Genomic DNA, 20,397 nt, shown 5'->3' on the forward strand with positions numbered 1-20,397 from the left:
ACAGCTCTATTCAAAAATTGACACAAAAACTCCTCAAGTGTTGGCCAGTGCTGTTCCTGTCATCTCACAGTAAATCTAGAGTTGCAAAAATGTGTGGGTGTAGTATTTGTGACGGAAACGGAATCATATTTTTGTTTTACTTATCCCTCTTCTCCACTGCAGCTCTTGACCATTGACGACGACTTCTGTGGCCTCGACATGAACGCGCCATTGGGTGTGTCTGAGATGGTGCGTGGCAAGCCTCTTTTCTCCGACGCCGTTGACAAAATGACCTCCGTCATCGCCTACGTCTACAAGAACCACTCACTGGTCTTCGTGGGCACAAAGAGTGGACGAGTGAAGAAGGTAAGGAGAAACGCAGGGCTTAGGGCATAGAGCACGGAGGACAGGAGCGATGGCTGAAATTGACCGAGGCAGAGATATGGTTTCTCTCTGTTAGAATGTGGAGCAAGGGCTGGGAATTGGGGACTGCTGGATTGGAGGAAGGATAGTAGTAGTAAGGCAGATTGACTTTCAGGCAAATCAGCTGAGTCGGCTGTATTTGCAGGAGGAGGAGGTATGTGTGTGTGCATGAAAGAGAGGGAGAGAGAAAGGACGTGTGTGTTACTGTGTAGAGAATTTGAGTGTGCATGTATTTTGAGGAAGGGGGATCAGGAGAGCCCCTGAGGGGGTTTTATTCCTAGAGCCAAGCCTATCTGGTATCTCTCAACATCCTCCTCATCCACTGCACCATATATCATACATACACTCGTATATACCTAGTATCAGGAGTATCCGCTGTACTTTTCCTTCTCTTTGGACTTGTATAAATTCCAGAGCCCTGGGGGCAGATTGTAGCACACATCAGCATGTTGCAGAACTTGCTAGACAGCACAGATCAGCATGTTGCAGAATCGATTAGACAAAGTTTCTTATCTGTTTCTTGAGGCAAATTGAGGAATCAGAATAGGATGAATTACAGCATTTATTAAGTAATTTGTGTCACTGCATTACACTGCGTTAGCACAAGAGCCTATTTGAGTCACATCTGTTTGTTTTTTATAATTTTGCCAATTTTGTCTGCTAGTTTAATAATGTAGTAGGAGGGAAACTAGATAATTATCACTTCGTTAGTCATTTTGGAAAACAAAAAATGGTTGCTGCTGTCTTTGAAGCTCCTAAAAACCTGTGGCGCTCTTTTTTGCAGCTATGAGCGTTATAGTAGCCGTAGTATTTGCGAACATCTTTGACCATAACTGTCTCTCCCTTGAAAAACATGTCACAGTCTGTGTGACAGCCAAGCCCTTGGCTAAACAAGATTTGTCCCCTCAGAGTTAAACAGCACAGGATAAGCCGGGTTTTGGCGTGTTGTGGCTTCCACCTTTAAACACCCCTCGTGCTCCTGTGCCCTCACCCGTGTGCCAGCCTTTTTCTGGGCTAATGGGATGATGCAGTGCTGCTAGGTGTGATAGAAGGGTGGTATTTCCTGTGCTTTTACCCCGTCTCTCTCACTCTCTCACACACAGACACAGACACACACACACATTGTAGGGCCATGACTGAGACTAATTCTGGGGCAGCTAGGGCAGTGAGCCTCACAGGTCTGGGGAAAACAGCATTACACAGAGAGGAGGAAAGAGTGGAGGACGGAGTGACTGGAGGAAGCAGTGGAAGTTGGGGGAGAGAGATTTTTGACAGGGATGAAATATATTCCTGAAATGCATTTCTTAAAGGGAAGGAGAGAGTTTAAAGGAGTTTTATGCAGACAGATGAAGGGAGAGGAATGAAAGACAGAGTTGGGAAGTTAAACAAAAATATGACTGTGGCCAGAACAAGCAACTGATGTCGACAGGTCTATCCGTACCAATACACAGGCAAACAGGAGTGTTCATTTTTACATTGTTTGTTATGGTTGATTACTGGCCCCTGCCTGTGTTTGTTGTTGTTTTTGTTGCGCACAGGAGCAGAGCAGTTTAGGCAGCGGTAGGCAGCGTAGGCAGATGTTTCAAACAGAGGAAATATGTAATGATATTTAATACCTACTGCTCATCTGTGACGATGAGTGAGAGTTAGGAAGGGAGAATTTAGTGGCTGTGAGTGCTTAAAGCATTACAAGCTGTTTTCAGGGTGTTATGAATATTGCTTTTGCTTCAGGATGTTAGAAACAAATTTTGTTCCTGGTTATCTTCATGCTTTGCTCCTCCTTTCCCTTGGCCTCTCTCCAGACAGCCCTCTCAAAATCACATATTGCCACTTGAGAGAAACGTGTCTGCAGGATTTTGGCATTGTTCTCATTCAAACTCAACATGAACGGAGATCAGATTGTGCCTGTATGGTACTGTATATTCAGGCAAAGAAACCCCACAGACACACACCATCTTTGACAAAAGGTGATCAATATCCTGTCATCACAGGCGTACACACATGCACACACTGCCCCATTACAGCCCCATCCTCCCCTCCTATGTACATACTACTCCTCCCCCGTCGTTAACTGTATACCATTAGATGACATCACAGGCAATAAAAGACAACAACAAGACAATAAAAGGACTGAGCTTCAGTCCACCTCCTTCATCAGTGACTTTATAACCCCTCAGCTAATGGATGTTGATTTATATACACTCCTCCACCTTACTTGTTCCATCCCTCAACCTCCTCCCCCTCCTTTCTCTCAGATCTTCACTCACACTCTCTCTCTTTCACTCTTCCTCTTTCTGAGTGTTATTTATGGACCTGTGACTAACACGTCACCCTGAATAAATATAAGCATTACGGTAAAAGAAAGTGGATGGACTTTAATGCATTGGTGTTTGGGTAAGCTAAATGTTAGTGTTTACAGGGTCACGTTTATGACATCATGAATTTGAGCTGGGCAGGAAGCTCAGTGAATTAAATTCAATTTGCTTGTGAAATTGTTTTATGTAATGGGGGTTAGTATAAAATTTTGCTAGTACAACATGAAGCTTTTGGACCTGAATACAGACTCACACGTGGTTGTACTTCAAGTACTGGTGAGGGCCGTCATTAACATAATTCATTCTCTAGCCCCTAAACCTATCCTTATAAGTACATACTTGACCCCAAATCCTACCTTAACTTCAACCTTAACTAATGAGAGATCAATTGGAAATGTATTTAAACAGTATTTATTATGAAAGCAACAGCGAAAGACTTGGGTGATTAGACTCATCTTCATAAAACGAGATGATATATGAGATGGGACAGGTTTCCTTTGAGTTCCGACGCTGGTGTTGGTGGAGTGACTCTCCTGGAAACATCTAGAGATCATAGTGGTGATGGGGGATGTAGTGGATTGTGTAGTCAGAGCCTGAAATATGAGCAGAATGATAACTATGTGGGTGTGAGAAAGCAGAAGTGACAGGAGAACTGGAAAGTAAGGTTGTCACAGGAAGAGACAGCAGAGAGTCATCAATAGGAAAGGACATGAGAGAACACGAGCTCTTCCTGCATTGAGCTTTGCCACAACCTAATTTATTACCTGAACTCAAACACATACGTAGAACGCCAACCTTTGCCTCAGATGTTGCTGAGTGGCTGTGTCATATAAAGTCTGTGTTGACACAGTCTAAGCTGAATTTCATAACACCCTCCTGTCAGCATAAAACGTGTGAGTGCCATCAAATCAGTACAATGCTGTACATGCCCACAGCTACAGCCATGCCTGCTGTAGCTCTGTCTCTCACAGGACTTAAAACCTTCCCATCACACGGGGCTTATATGATCTGTACACCTCAGTGCCTCTTTTTCACTCTTTTTATTTCCACCACACTCTAGCTCTTTTGAATTGATAGGATGTCTCTTCCTCTCTGCCCTTCACCACACTTCCCACCTCTTTCTCCTCTTATTTCTTTGCTTCCCCTCCCTTTCTCCACCTCTGTTTGCCCTCTCCTTATAATTTCCCTCTTCCTTTCCCTTCATCTCTCTCCCTCCCTTCGTCTGGCCGTCCATGGCTGAGTGGAGTTACTGTGAGAGCTCTTTGATGGCTACCTCCTACCATTGGAAGTGAATGGACCATATGGCTTCTGTCAGCCTGTCTGTTGGCCAGTTTGTGTGTGCGTTGGTCTGTGGCTTAAGAAGGAGATGGAGATGTGATGGAGATAAAAGGCTGTGGCTGGGTAAGGTTTAAACCCATTTACTACAGGTCAGTGCACTGCAGCAGGTCAAGGGGAAAGCCTTAACCCCCTGCAGGCTTTGGTTTAGTTTATGGTCATCTGGTCATGCTACACATTAGCATGAGGTACACATCTCTGCGGACACATACGCATGATACTCAGGCACTGCACATGATTGCATGTACGGAGATGAGCTCAAATGCATGCATCAATGAACATTCACACAAACACCCCAGCCCACGTACACACTGACGGACAAAGGCTGGTCAGGTACCTCCATGGGGCCAAGGATGGAGAGGTGGACTAGGGGACGAGAGGGAGGTGTGGAGGGAAGACGTGGAGAGAAAAAAGAGGGAAGAGATGAGATTGAGGGCCACCTGCAGAGGTGCTAATGCATCTCCCCTCTGTCCGTCCCGATGGGGGAGCATTGGCGCTCAATACAATGAGCAGCTAACCTTGAACTTGACACAGACAGAGGCACAAGAATGAGCAAGGCATGGCATGCAAAGGAAGTGAGGTCGAAGGAGCTCAGAATAAATGTTTCTGTGTCCTAGATATTACCAGTTTATACAAAGCACTGCCAATGGTAGCGTCTGAAAAAGCAGACACGTGCATGTTTCTTGGTGCCGAGGGGAAAAAGGGAAAGGAAAAAACATCTTTTCTACAGAGCATGTGTCAGTATTTGGCCAAAGGCAAAGAGCAGGGTGTCAGGTTGTGACAGTTTAGTCACCTCTTAACCACTGCCACCACCAAGGGAAGAAGAAGAAGCAGCAAATACACATACAGGAGAGGAGAGATGGAAGAAAAAAGGAGGAAGGGATCAAAAATATGAGTGAAGAGGAGGCAAGACTGAAATCAGAGGGTAATAGGTGGAAAAGGTAGAAAGGTGAACAAATGGTAGAGACAGTAGTTTGCAAAGCTAGTATAGTATAGCATTTGGGGACAAAGGAGGAAAGCTTGCAGGACTAGTGTAGAGAGGGAGACGGAGAGAGAGATCTGTCATTTAAGGTTGTCAGAGGACATGACATGAGCGAGAAACAGGTCAATTCCAATGGTGAATGGTTAATGTTTGTTGTTGGGAAGGGAAAGGTCAAACTCTTACTTGTGACTCAACCTCTGACAATTTCTCTGTTTCATACTCTGTATGGCCCACTCTGTCTTAACTGTCTCATTACCCCTCTCTCCAGCTACAGTAATCTCACATTTTTCCCTTTCACTATCTGTCTGTTGCCTCCCTTGTCACAAACATGCTATTTATTTTCCATTAAATTTTTCCATGCGCTTGGTTCCCTCTGTAATGTCGTTCTTGGTCTTAACTCCTCCTCGCCTTCAATCCATGCCATTAACTGAAAGTTTAAAAATGCTCAAATGGAAATGTCTGCTAAAGATATAATTGCACTCCGTTGTGTTAATTTAATGTTTTCATTAAATGGTTTTCTGGTGAAGAGTAACCTTTAAGTACTGAATAGTATTAAACATTTAACCAATTGGATCAGTAATGACTCTACATTCTCATCTGTCTCACCTCTCACTGTCAACTCACTATAAAATGCCATTGACATTATGAGTTTGCTTAGCAGAGTTTTAAGGTGTGCATCACATCAGGTTACAATAATTTCAACTTCCTTTACAGTAGAGCCACCTTAATTGAGATATATATACAATTATTTTCTTTTTCAACCTATTACAATCAAAATTAACATTGCATTTCTGTGGCATTTCCTGTCTAATAAGTGAACAGGTCCAAATCTGCAAACTGGCATCTCTGTTGGCACAATAGATTATGGATAGATAGATGTACGCATGTGTGGGTGTGAGAGGTTTTACTTGAGATATTTATTGCTCTGGACCAGTCCCATATGTTTTGTGGGTTGATTGTGTCCTTGTTTTGCATGTGTGTGTGTGTGCTTGTCTGTGCGTGTGTGTATGATGGGTTGGTTAGCCCCAGATGCAGATTATTGAAATGGGCTGAGCTGAGCCGTGGTCAGTGGAGCAGAGGATTAACTGCTTAGAGCTAATGATGAAATATGCTTTAGGACGCGTCGGCATCGTGTGTGTGTGTGTGTGTCTCTCTCTGTGTGTGGACAGTGGTTTATGATTTAAACCCCATCCCCATTCTTGCTATGCTATCAACACAATGCTCTTCAACACAGGTGCACACATTTGTTCACACTGCTAGTATCACGGTGGGCAGTAGCCATTACAACCCCACCCAGCAGTCCATTCATTCTGGCCAGTGGTCTAAACTGCTGCTGTATTCGGTTGGTATTCCCAGAATGTCAATGTTCACATACTGTTAAGTATTCCTCAGCAGTCTTCCCTAGTTGCCTTGGCACTCTGTGTGTGTGTTGCAGTTCCCACACCAGCTAGCTCAGCAGCACACACTAAAGCATGCTCAGTCGTGAGTTGCCATGGTAGCACAGGCTGCTCCACACACATAGGTTGGAATGTATAGAGGGCATCAATGCAGGCACACACACATATCTGAGAGTATATCTACTTTGTAGATATATCTACATATCTATCTATATATATATATCTATATATCTATATATATATATAGATATATATACACTGTATTTAAATCCCAGTGAGACTCACAATACACAGTGTAGACATTATGCTTGTACAACAGACTGAGCGCATATTAGGATGATTTGATGACAGGTGCTGTCCACCTCACAGCTATAAGGCTGATTGAACACACAGTATTAGTGTGTTGGCGTTTTCGTCTCGCTGTATTAACTGCTGTCTGTTACCTGCCTTTGCACTCTCATGCTCTGCTATTTGCTGTAGAGATAGAACAGCATGTCAAGGGGATTCAGTCAATAGGAACCCCCTGGCAGCACCCACTAGCCCCCTCCTCTCCCCTTTTACCTTATGCTTCTTGTCTCAGACTTTTTTTTTCACACCATTGTTCCTGGCCAATTGTTTCACCATACTTTTTTTCTGTTAATTGCCTAGTGCACAAGGTTTGCTTAGGCCTCCTTCCAAATTACAATTCCTCCTCAAGATTTAGAGGGTTGGTCAATAGTGTGTGTGTGTGTCACGCTTGTATATGAGTGTGTATGTATTAGTCAATTCTATGTAGAAAATGAGGGGTGCTAATGAGAAGTGAAGTCCAGTAATGGCCTGGGAAGAGGATCAGAAGGTAGTGGTTGCCTCGTGTGCTCACAATCCCCACAATACTTGCCGTGCCTGCTGCCAACACAAAAAAACTCATCCAGTAGCCAGGCAGTCTGACTGGGCAGCAGGCAGAGCTCATGTTGAATTCAGTCAGGAAGCCTCAGTGTTTTCTTGTAGATGGGTACGGGGTGGAGTTGGAGGGAGGAAGCGAGGGAGAGGGGAGATGAAGAATGGAAGATGGGGCAGAGAGAAAAAAAAAGATGCAGGGAAAGTGGGCACAGTATAGGGGGTGAGACGATGAAAAAGACGAGAAGGAGTTGTAGATGGATGGATGCTTGATGGAGAAACAGGAAAGACAGATGGAGAGATGCAGAAAGGGATATATTGCTGGGAAATTGAACGTGCAACACATGGCGAGGGTGAGAGAGAGAAAGTAGAGAAGGATGGCTGTAGAAATAAACTGAGGACTAAATAATCCAAGAGAAAAATGAAAAGGTAGACGGACGTGGAAACAGAGAGTGAGGTGGAAGTAGAAAGCAAGGGGCCACCAGGGAGTGATAGAGCATGTCTTCCAGACCATTACGGAATATACCTGTGTACACACACACACACACACACACACACACCTCAACTTTTCCATTTGGCCATTCAGTGAGACACAGTGTTTAGGTGATGAAAGACACGAGGGGAGGGGAGGAAAGCAATTTCTCCTCTGATTTAGACAGAGTATCACATGGTGCTCAGGTTAGCAAAGAGCAGCGGTGGTACGCTCTGCATTCCTGACTCAACAGATACACAAAGTGCCCTGATATGGTGGATGACATTGCTTGTGCATACACCATGTTTGGCTGTCAACCTTCACATACGTGTGTGTGTGTGTGTGCAAAAATAGCTGTTCACCTCACATGTGTCATTCAGGTGTGTATTTATAGATGCCATTGCTGTTGCTTGGCCTTATCCCTCCTTTCCAGTGCTCCTTTATAATTGATGAGCTGCCAAGGGGCTGAGCAGGATAATAGCGTGCACACACACACACACACACACACACACACACACACACACACACACACACACACACACACCACACACCACACACCACACACTACCGACATTGGTAACCAGCTGCTTCACTGCGGGTTGACACCATGTTTGCACACACAGAGCCACTCGATTGCTTTAAGCTCCTGTATTGCTGCAACACTGTCGTAAAGGTGATCCTCCAGCTATGAATCATGGTACATGTAGTGCTACAGCCTAGATGGTGTTTATATTCTTCCGACTCGCTGATTAGCTGCAACAGCTCCTAGTCAGAATGAAATTAAACTACCTCAGAATGTCAACTCGATGTTATACTGTTTGATATTTTTTAACATTTTTCCAACCTTCCTCTGAAATTGAATTAGTATTCAGACAAAGGGCTTTTTTTTATTTACACAGATCTTTTTTTTTGAAATGGGAAGCAGGAAGAGAGTGGGTGAACAGCTACAGAAAGGAACGCGCAGCAGAGAGAGAGCAACTGAGAGAGTAGAGGGCAAAATTGGCACGCAAGAATGATGGGTGAAAGCTACAGAGATGGAGAGAATGTCGAGAAAGGGTAAAGGGAGACAGTCTGATGGGAGGAGAGGGTGAGAGTGTTGAAATAGAGTTTGATGTTCATTTCACTCTTGTGAGTCGGCACCTATTGAGAAGAGTACCAGTATGTGGCAGCCTATTGAGCTGTGAGTGATTTGAGTGGCTATTCTCCGCTGTGTGTATGTGGAGTTGAAAGGCTTGAGCCAGCAGAGAAGTTGGAGAGAGAAAATGACTAACTTTAGTCTGATCTTTCCGTTTCCTGGCAGTTTGAACTGTAGTTGACTCTGATGTGTTGCTGGCTCAGGGTTAAGACAAGGTTGGCAGCTGAGAAGGATGAGTCAAGGTCTGGGGACATAAACAATTCGAAGGGCTGACATGAAATCTGCGCTTTGATCTCAGGTATAATTTGTGCCTGCCTTTTTAAAATCTCTTTTCAGTGGTTTGTTCGTCTAGTCCTTGAACACAGAATCACAGTATTTTTGGAGCATGGGGCAGAACATTATTTTGTCAGTTCAGATGACTTTTGTGTATTAGTATATGTGTGTTTGCATACATCTTTGGCAATCTGGAGTGAAAGACTGCAGCAATCTTTCCATGTTTAGACTGTTAAGACGGTGTTGAAATCTACTGGGTGTGGATATGAGATGTACATGACATAAATACCTGTAAACGCTAATGCAGTCCAATACAATCACACTACTGCCTTTTGTGAAGCATATGATGTTGAATTTTTGATGAGGCTGATCCAGTTGCTTACAAAGTAATTTTGGTCTATGCACATTGACAATGCCTCTAATCGCAAGCTAATGCCTACTGAACATTGCCAGACCACAGTGAGCAAAGTGAAAATTGTGGGTTGGCTTTGTGAAGCTGGGAAATGCTTAATTTGCGACACATTTAATTAAATATCCATGCAGATTGTTCATTAGTGTCTCAGATAGTAGGGAATGCTGTCTGAGCTGTCTTGAGATACTAGCAGTTAAGAAACAGGGATGATGTTGAGTGAATTTTACAATCTAGCAGCAGGTGTATTATAAGCTTTAACAACAAACCCATAGCAAATTCTCCTCTTTTTCCTCATTCTTTTCCTTTCTTTTTAATTTCTACCATTTAATTTGTTTCTCCTCACCTCTTTCTAGTTTCACAATGTCTTGCTCCTTCCATTTACGTTCCCTGCTTTTTTGTCTTACCATTTCTCTTCCCCTTCCTCCCTTCCATCCATCCATCCATCCTTCCTTCCTTCCTTCCTTCCTTCCCTCCCCCCTCTCTCTATTCTAATTAACATGTTGTATGGCTGTCCAGTGAGGAAAAACTGGCAGACTGTGTGTGTTTACAAGCTGCTTACCGAGGATAGCTTTGGCAGGCAGACACAGGGCTTGTATCACAACTTAGTCAAGCTCTCTTTAGGTTACGTTTCTTCACTAACACAGCAATGTGGATACAAAAGCAGGTCATCAACTGACTGTTAACCCTGCATTTATAAATCAACCTACCTGCACATTGACATGAAAGAGATGCAGTTCATAATTACTAGAGATTCACTTGCAACATCAACACATAGTAGTTAAAGAGTAACTTATTACATCAGGCCAAATTAAATATGGCTGGCAGCAACTTAAATAGTGTATGTCAAATCTGGTGTTTTGGTCATTGACAGCTGTTTGTACCTGTTGGAGAAACAAACCAAACCAAACAGATGAATGCAGCTATACAAGTTGTTGTAAGCCAACTTACATAAATAACTTATATTGCCATATTTGTTTGATCATTGTGAAAAAGTGTAGTTTACTGCTTCTAGAAATCGCAGCTCCCAACACAAAATCAACTAACATAAATATATAGTTTACATAGTTGGATAATTTTGGGTTGACATAGGTATTTTACATCACAGCTATGCTTCTAAGACAATTGCTTCCTTGTATCTTTCACTTTTTTTCAGTTTTTTTTCTCTACCTCGCATATCAAGCTCACTTTTAAAGCCTAGATCTACTTAGCCAGTTAATTAGCATCACTATTAACATTCTTCAGCCATATCAAGTCTGTGTCAAGCCAGCAAATGAGAACGTAATTATGCTCAAGCTTTCTCTCTGTGTTTCTCTCGTCTACTGATGGATCATTGAGTAGGTAACCACAGATTAACACTCCAAACATGGCTGTCTCCTACACACCTACACACACACACTTACACTTTTACACAGACTTCTACTCATGTCAAAGGTGGATGAACAGTGAACAGAATCAAGCTGCTGAAGGAAGACGCTATTGCTTTTTTTTCCCTGTGCATTGGAAGAAGCGATTGGATTGGCATTAATTACTCTTGTGTAGCAGACTGTGAAGGCATGCACTCTCCAACACTTAATTAACAATTCCTAAAGGCGATTTATCGTTAATTAAATGGTATAGAAAAAGTTTATTGTAGCTGCACCCCAACAAAATTACAATGTATTAATTATTATTATTTTTTTTCCTGCATTGGCATTTGGCTGTGTAGCAGTACCAAATCACTGCATGGCAATTGTTAATTTGTGCTCCGGCAGTCGAAAATCAATACAATGTCTAGCAGCTAATCACACAGTGTGTTCTTGTGTAGCTCCGTGGATGGATGGCTACCAGTAACCCTGCCAGGACTTGAGTGTAATTTCCCCTCAGCTCCTCCCATACCACTAATTTATAATGTTGCACCCAAGAAGAGCGTTTAGCCCAGTACCCACGTAGTGCAGTCATAACCAGCCATAAAAAAGTTAATTCCAGGGCTGGTTTACCAGAAACAATGTAATGTTCTCCTTATCTTTCTTTTTCATCTCAATCTAAACAAACAGACATCACTTAGTAGCCAATTTTGTATCAGTGGTAATGCATGTACCCATATTTCAGTAACTCTAATTTCTAATTCCTAGAAGTTTTCTTTTCCCTATTTCTTTTATTTTTCCCTCTTTCTATGTCTCCCTCCTTTCCAATTCGACTTCCCTCCCCTCTCCAACTGTGATTTATGGCTGAGTCTGTGCAGCTATAGAGGACACACCACTGCAGGTGAGCCCTCTGCCTCCCCTCCTCTCTCTACCTCCTTCCCTGCACATCGGTAGCCAATCATTGCACACAGTAGGTCTCTTGGGGAGACTAGTGCCCGCATGTACCTTTTTTTTTTTTTTTCTTTTTTTTTTTTTCCTCCACCTCTCCTTTTCTCTCTTTCTCTGTCTCTCTCTCTTTTTCTCTCTCTCTCTCTGCAGAGAACAGTTTGCCTCACAACTGGGTCATTCTCTCTCCTCCCTGCAGTAAATGCTAGCAGCCAGTCAGGGAGGCAAGGCTAGTCTGCACTCTGTAGCTAGGCTCAACTTCAACGGAGACCTGTGAGACTGCAGGCGGAAGAAAGTGTGCTGTCGAGGGGGTTGCTTGCATGTATGTGGGTGTATTCAAACCTGTAGAGATTACAGGTGGATTGAGGTGAGAGAAGTGTATGTGAATGTGAGGCGTATATGAATGAGACATTTCTTTTCCATGTGTTTATTTGTGTATACTGGCATATTCTGCGTCGTGTATTTAGAAGCCTCTACTAGCCATCTCATGTATTAAGTCTCCTGCAAACATCAGCTGCATCTCCCAGCACCTGTTTTTTTTTTTGTTTGTTTGTTTTTGGTTTATTTGCACATTGTAATATTGCTCAGCTTTTCCTCCTACTAATCTCACAGACACACGGAAACACACATACACACACACACACACCCTGTAATGTAGCTGTAGTGATGTCAGTAAGTTGCGATTTAGATCACTCTGACTCGCCCATTAAGCAGATGCCAGTGTAAACATCTTTAAAAGGGTCCCTGGTTCTGTCTGACTTCAAGACTTTGAAGAGCACCTCGGGTACCGAAGCTGCTTCACAGACACAATGACAGCAGAGATGGAAAGTGAGGGAAACTGAGAGAGTAAATAAATGAGACGGAAAGAGAGAGAGAGTGACTGAGAGGAAATGCTGCAGAGGCAAGATGAGGAAGAGAAATTAACATCTGTAATCTTGCACACCTATCCTTGCAGTCTTCTCTTTTCCTATCACCTCCTCTCCTTGCCCTTTCTTTTCCCATCCTCAACACAGACCTTAATAAGTGGATTTTTATCTCAGCTACACCAGCGCTCCCAAAGGATTACGGGATCCCTCCCCCCTCCACCTCCATGTTGCACACAGAGAATGGTAATTGCCAATCCGCAGTTAGAGACACTAACACCGTGTTTTTAAGTTTTAAGTAAAGAATGTTGATTGTGGATTGGTGTGTGGGTTCAGATATATAACTTACATAAGCTGTGCTGCCATCACACCTCTGTAATATGCACATGGCTTAGAGTTCACACAGGCTCTCATAGACTAAGACACATTATCAGTGGCCTGTGTCAACTAAAGGAGCAGCATCCTCCCTTCTCTCTCCCTAAATCTCATCTTCACACAGGGTGGGATGAAAGGTGTGGCACCCAAGTTCACCCATGCATGATATTTAGAAAAAATGATTCTTAGCACACACATGCAGTTACACACAGATGCAGTTTCTGCCATAATACTACACACTTTACATGTATGCCCCAAACGTCTAAGCACGTGCAACCAAAACAAAATATTCTAAATTGCCAGCATTACTACTTCATCTGCTACTCTGCCTTATGAGTATTATATGACTATTAATTCCTCAGTTGTAATCAACTCCACCTCTCAGTGTCCCCACCCCTCCCTTTGCCCATCCTCTCCTGCCAACTAAAAGCAAGCAAGAGAGCCAATGCAACAACTTTATAAATTGTTTTTTTTAGGAGGGCAATACTCCCTGAGCCCAGAATCACCAACACACACACACACACACACACACACAATCAAAACACACCGTTTGTGACTCTCTTTGAGAGTCAGTCACTACTCCTGCACATGCTGCTCCTCTCTCCTTCACTCTGTCTCTCAGCAAGTGCCAACTCCTTCCTGCTTGATATTCATCCCTGCTGTGCGACTGGACCCGTGGTTTGTTTAACATGGATAACAAAACAGACCTTCGGTGTGTCTCTGGGTGTGCTTTTGTGTGTATCTATTCGGAGGGTATGAAGCCCCTATAAACATTCAACACTATAATAGAAAATGCAATAAGAGCAAAGGCACACAGCATGATGTGAGAGAAGTTGTCAGATGAGTTTAGGTAGGGATTCTATTAGTGTCTGCTTTCTGTTTCCTCCCTCCAATGTAGTTCAAAACAAATCAGAAATAATCCACTGGGAGAAGTTGTGAGAGAAAAATGATCCTTTTTGCACAGTAAAGTACAATGCTCTTTTGTGAGCAAAAGCATAAAAAGCATTGGGAATACCATGTGTTCCTCTCCTATCTGTCGAAATGTCGTCCGCCAGCGTGACATTAGGCAGCACAACCTCAGTCCAGTCACTGCTCACTGCTGTAATAGTCAAAGATGGATTCAGGTTAGCTATCACAGCAGCACTGCAGCTCCCCAAACTGTGTATAAACAGAAAGGTATGCATGTTTTAGTGTGTCCTTGTGTCAGACGCACCTGCCGGAATCCTTTAAAAAGTCAGCACCATGAATATTTTTTATCCATTTCTCCATGTCCTTGATTCCTGACACTTTAGCATCCTGGGAAATTTGACTTCCAAGGACATTCTGATGTGCACACCCCCAACCCCAATTCCTTTTTTCTCAGTCTGCTTTCATTGTTGACTAAAACTCAACGCGGCATCTCGTCTACTACACTTCTCCCTGGAGATGGAGGCCTAGTTTTTGCTCCCCATATGTAATCAACTTCTCCCCTTTCATTAAAGTTAAGCCCTTAGCACAGAGAGGAAGGGGGGGGAAAGCTTAGTCACCGAATGTGCTGAATATCAATCAGAAAAAGAGTTTGGGTAGAGGAAGAGGATGCAGAGAGGAGGTGAGAAGGGCATATAGAGAGGGGAAAAAAGGAGTGAAGACTACAGAAAGTATATATTAAATATGTAACATAACAAAAAATAGGGAGAAAAGAGAACATTGTCTTGGTTCATCATGTCTCCTTCCTGTTTGTCTTTATCTTTTAGTAAATCTCTGTCTGTATGTGTGTTTGGCTAACAAAGACATGAGAGAGCCAGGCAGGCACGTGGCTGTCGCCGTTCCATCTGGTTTGGCTCTCCAAATCTCTCCTCGTTAGGCCATTACTGCGTTTAGTCTCAGCTGCCCGCTCCTACAACTGGCAAACCAACCAAACCACTGTCCTCCTCTCCTTCTGCCGCCACCATCAATGCTTGGCCCTTGTCCGCAGTAGCAGATTAAGTGTCAGCTCCAAGTCCTGTCAGAGCTTTGCAGCTACATGAGATTTACTTTGAGTATCAGAAAAGTAAAAACCCAAGCATTGTGTGCATAGGAACTGTTGTGATTTGTGGAGTTCATATATTACCAAACCAAATTAATTTAAAAATTAAATCTGTAAATGCAACAACCAAAAGCTTGTTAAAAAACATCACAAAAATCCCAGCATGCATGTATCTTGCATCATATTGCATCATCAGTTCATTTTACATGTGCTTTTAAAGGTGGATGCTGGTTTAGCTCTATTTATTCTCACAAGTACCTTGTGTTGTGATACAATGCCCTACAGTTTAGGCTCTGATTCCCTGGCGGCTTAGCACACTACAGATGTAACTGTGTGTGTTAGAACGTGTTGGCAGGCGCCCGGTTTCACACAGCGTGGGCTACAGACTTGGCCGCCGAAGACACGCTAAGGGAGACACGTTCCGAAATAGAAACATCAGTCCTGCTCACTTCTATCCAGATGGAGGGAGAAATAGGAAAGCATGGAGGCAGCGATGGATGCCAGAGAGCACCCTTGTTTTTTCCCCCTCTCAGATTTCCTCACATGGCTGATCTGTTTGTCACTCTCTTTGATTGGCAAATACTCTCCTAGAGAGCTGATATGGCACTATGCTTTTCCTCCTTTGTCCTTCCTTGTGTAAACACCGCTCCTCTGTGAAGATTTTTGAAACCTTATTTGAGATCATCAGGCCAGCTAGCATCTACATCTGCGCACAGGGCCTTCATGTCTACCAGTAGTTGAATAATGAGCTTGTGGTGCCAATTTGAGAACAGTGTATGTTTGTGGGTGGAGGGATGGAGGTTGGGGGTGGTGCATGTTGGATGATATGCAAAATGAGCAAAACGAGCAAATGAGGAGGAATCGAGGGTGCCGTCTCATCTCTTAGGAAAACATTATTTAGCATTCATTTGTCTCAGAAGAATGCCAGCAAAAGTGCTTGAGCCCCACAGAGCTCTGACTAATTAAAAATGTTTTACGCTTTTCTTATGAATATGTTAAATTATATTCTGTACACCTCTTCCTTTATTTCTTTCCCCCTCACTGATCGTAGACTCTAATGGTCCCTTTCACATCTCGCCCTTCAGGAGCAAAATACATACACACTGAGTTTGTCCAATTGTTACAGTTTTGTAGGCAATTATTTTTCTTCTCTCAATATGTTAAAATGATTGTTTTCTAAAACTGGAAGTCTGTAACTAAAAGGACGTCTTATGAAAATTCACAGCCAAGGTGTGAGGCTGCATATTTAGATGCTCCTAATAATATATTTGTCACCTCTCTTTATTGAATAGTTGTAGATAATGATTCAGTGAAAATGTTGTAAACCATGAGAGGATTTGTTAACAGATGAAATCCAGACTGAACTGAACTGGTGATGCTTTTTTGCACATCACCATTGCAAATAACTGTGGGAACAGTTACTTAGTGTTATGGTCTCTGTGCTGCTCTGTGGAGACTCCAAGCTCATTCTCTAGTGCAGCACTTTGTCCTTAGTCAGAAATAAAGCATTTTTACATCACCATAACTGTCTGTGTTTAGGCAAATTATCACTCACACTGGTCCCTCATAAACACACATGGATGTGTTCATATGTGCCCACACTCAGCACACTCAAACACTTAGCTTCCTCATGTTAAATGGCCACTAATTCTCTGTATCAGGGGATTATACATAATTGATTTTGGATGAGGAGAGAAATTACTCATCAGTTGAGGAAAAAAAGGCATTTTGTCTTCAGGCTTGAGCGTGCCAAACTATATTCTGGAGTTAATAGGGGAGATGTACTTGTGCTCAAGGCCATCTATGCAGCCATTGTTAATGCAGTGCATTGCAGTAAATACGTCTGCAAAACTATGATTCTATAACATGGTAACAAAAGCTACATTTTAAACAAATGGCATTACAAATTGCAAATTGTCACTATGATCCAAGACACTTGACCCTGGGGCTAGTGCCAACATCTGCTTTTTATTAAACTTTTAAAGGTACAAGAAGTGGATGTCACTGTAAACAGTCATCTCTATCTTGTTGTTGGCATGCAAGCCAATGTTTTAGTAGACAGAATTTATACTTTTTAAAGGGCGAGTTCTTTATTTTTTTTTTTTTATTTGAGGTTTTTATATCATTCTGTAGCTTCCCCAGTATTCAAATCTGAACATTCAAATTTTGGTTGAAGTATGTAAGTTTTGGTGTCAAAATGCCATTTTCCCAAGCCCTTCTAAAAACCTTTTCCCACGTAACCTGACGTAGGTTTCTGCATGATGAGGGTGCTGCATATTAACTGATATAACCTGCCTAGCCAGTAGCCGCAGAGATGGACGGAGCACTCACTGTTGCTGCTTCTCAAAGTTTAAAAAATAAACTCTGAGCTCTCCTCTCGCCAGTAAACGGCTCTGGATCAGAGCAGAATCCAATGTGACTCATCGGTGTTATTCGTCCCGAAGCTCCAGCTCTGCTCCTGTCTCTCTCCCCCAGAGCTCCTAGCACTCAGCAGCATGTCTGTCGGCAAGCAGCAGCTCTGTCTGGTGCATTTATAAACATCTCACACACTCAACGCTGCAACATTGCTTGTAGTATATCTGGATAATTTTTTGTGCCCTAACATACAGCGAGCAAGTATGTTAGGAAAACACTGTCAGCAAATTGCGTGTGTGCGTGTGGGAAGGCATCAACGCTCTAACTAACATCATCGCTTTTTGCTAACGGCTGAGTGGGCGTTTCCATTTGAACAACCCGGAAAAAAACGCAGATGAAGTCGTCCATTAAAACTCTTTCCTCCTGTGTTTATAGCTCAACTGAGTGTAGTTTAGAAAAATATTGATCTCTCAGGCTATGAAATTGTCCAACCCTGCCCCATACACTCACAGACCACAATCACCTGTTTTTCATCTCAGTTGGATATTTGCCCTTTTAGCCTTTTGTGTGTGTGAGTGTGTGTGTGTCAACAGAAACCTGAGCCAGGACCGAACACCAGCTCATCAAAGGCGTTTCAGTGTGTTAGCATACAGTAGGAAAAGGATCTGTGTTTACATTGCAATTGATATGGCGGATCCATTTCAACGGAGTTTGATGATTTCCCTGGGCCCTCTGTTAATAAATGCCTGCTTTGCTGAAAGTGGAGGCATTTCTCCCCTCGAGTTTCCTGTACAGTGATAGCATATCTAGACTACTGCTGTTGCTAGGCTGTGTTGCTAGGCAACTATTATCTACTATTATGGGATTTGGTGGGGCTGAATGGGGAAGTTAGCACGGACAATTTGGCCTTCTGTTTTGTACACTCTGTGGTGTCATATTATGCATATTCAAGTTGCAAGTGTGAGCGTTCTGCTGCAGCGGAGGTAAACAACAGCTGCAAGTCAGCTGCCGCCCACAACATATTCATGCATAACTATACAGTACAAGACATCAAAACATACAAGCTATCATGAATCATTCACACAGTATACTCTCTTTAATGCTTAGAAACAGCGTTAGAGGTTTTGTTTGTTGTTGTCAGTGAACAGGTAAGGAGGCTGGTAAGGGTCAAGGGGAAGGCCGGGTGCTAATTGTGAGCTCAGCTATTTATACAACTGTGACTTCTACTGTATCTCTCAACCTGTCCTGTCCGCACACTTACAAATACACACATAGCCAGACACATACATACACACATGCACACACACATACACAAAGTCTCTCTCTATCCCTCTACCTGTCAGCCTGCAATCGATCGTTTCCCTCGTTCTCAGTCCCCTCAAAGGTGAGTCTCTGACCTTCCCAACCCATCCATTAAAAGTATTACTGTTCAATCTAATCTAACACACTCTACAGGACTATCTGTACACAGATGCCATAAACACACACACGCCACCATTATATCATCAAAGTGGGCACGCTCAATGTCAACTCCAGCAGTGTGGGCTCTCCGTTGGACAGGGAAAGAAGATGATTGATGCCAATCAGAGGCAAATTTGCATGCCAATAGGACTGTGAATAGGCACTGATGCAGTGAATAGTTAATTTCCTTGCAGGCCTTAGAAAATCTCTTCTCCTCTCACGGGGTAAGAGACACTGACTGTGTAAGATTTTCCTGATGGCCTCTGCATTTTCAAATCATGAATCAGATTAATTGTGTGACTTAGAGGATTTAATGGGCATCTGTTGATGGTAAAGAGAACCGTGGTGACGGCTTCAATGAGATTAAGGTCGTACTGTATTTCTAAATTTAAAAATTACTTTTATGAAAAGTTCTGATACATATTTTTCCATCATCATCTGTTTTATGTTTTGTTTTGGCAAGCAAATATCCATTCCATGTGAATGTTAGCTAAGGTTTTTTTTTTTCAGGACTCAAGTATAAACTAGTTGCCGTGAGAATGGTAAGCCATAAATCTTGTGAAATTGCTATATTGCATATGACATGGATATGTTAGTGGGTGTGTTTACACAAGCTTATGCCTGTGAATATGGTGACTCAAACCTTGTAAGGAAAGTGCCTTTACAGAAAATGAGCACCCATAAAGACAATGGAAGCGTGTGAGTGTATATGTGTGTGTATGTGCATGCATTAGTGTATGTGTGTTTACGTTGTTAGGGCCTCTGTCCAGGTGATGAATGATCCAAGGGGCTGAGTGGAGCAGAGTGTCTATAAAACACCACCACCACCACCATCCTTCCCCCTTCTACTATCCTCCATCCTTTCATCTTTACTCCTTTTCTTCAGCTAAAATCCCCTTTGCCCCCCCCCTCACCCCCCCTCCTTCTCTGTTTTGTCTGTATTTCTCCATGCCATCTATCTCTTTCCTCAGAAACCTCTTCTCTCTCTGTGCTGCTTCAGGCAAAAACTCTGGCGGCTAACAAATGAGTGCAATATTATTTTACGGGACAGCGACTTCAAAGTTTCCCTCTGTTTGGAACAATTAACAAGGCAAAGACCTGAGGGGACAATGCAGGGAGAGACAAGTTGGGGAGCGAGAAATAGAGAAGGAGGGGAGGCATCTTTGGTGAAAGACAGACATGAGGGATATGTTAAAAACAAGACTGAGCAAGTGAGGCTTTGTAAAGGAGAGCGAGATAGAAATAGAGGGACATAAGGAGAAAATCAGGATGGAAAGGATGAATTAATTAACGGATGGAGGGGGGTCTAGACAGTGAATGGAGAAAATGTGATATTTTGATAAAGAGTTGCAAAGTAGGAGGAGTTATTTTAGTCATCCTGGGTTCTGTAAGTAGAAGTTGTGTTCATTTCCTGCAGAGACAATGTTAGTTGGAATTTGCCTCCATTACTT

At 42.9% G+C, this 20,397-nt stretch overlaps 1 protein-coding gene across 4 annotated transcripts in view; it reads left to right on the forward strand.

Annotated features, from left to right (window-relative positions):
- plxna4 (plexin A4) overlaps positions 1 to 20,397 on the forward strand; it is a 241,569-nt gene that overhangs the window by 44,073 nt on the left and 177,099 nt on the right. For all 4 annotated transcript variants that reach the window (XM_044344049.1, XM_044344051.1, XM_044344052.1 and 1 more), the window contains exon 3: positions 163 to 345. In XM_044344049.1, the coding sequence (XP_044199984.1) occupies positions 163 to 345 (183 nt within the window). The remainder of the gene's footprint in view (positions 1 to 162; positions 346 to 20,397) is intronic.

The sequence above is a fragment of the Thunnus albacares genome, chromosome 23, assembly GCF_914725855.1.
Source record: "Thunnus albacares chromosome 23, fThuAlb1.1, whole genome shotgun sequence".
NCBI lineage: Eukaryota > Metazoa > Chordata > Actinopteri > Scombriformes > Scombridae > Thunnus > Thunnus albacares.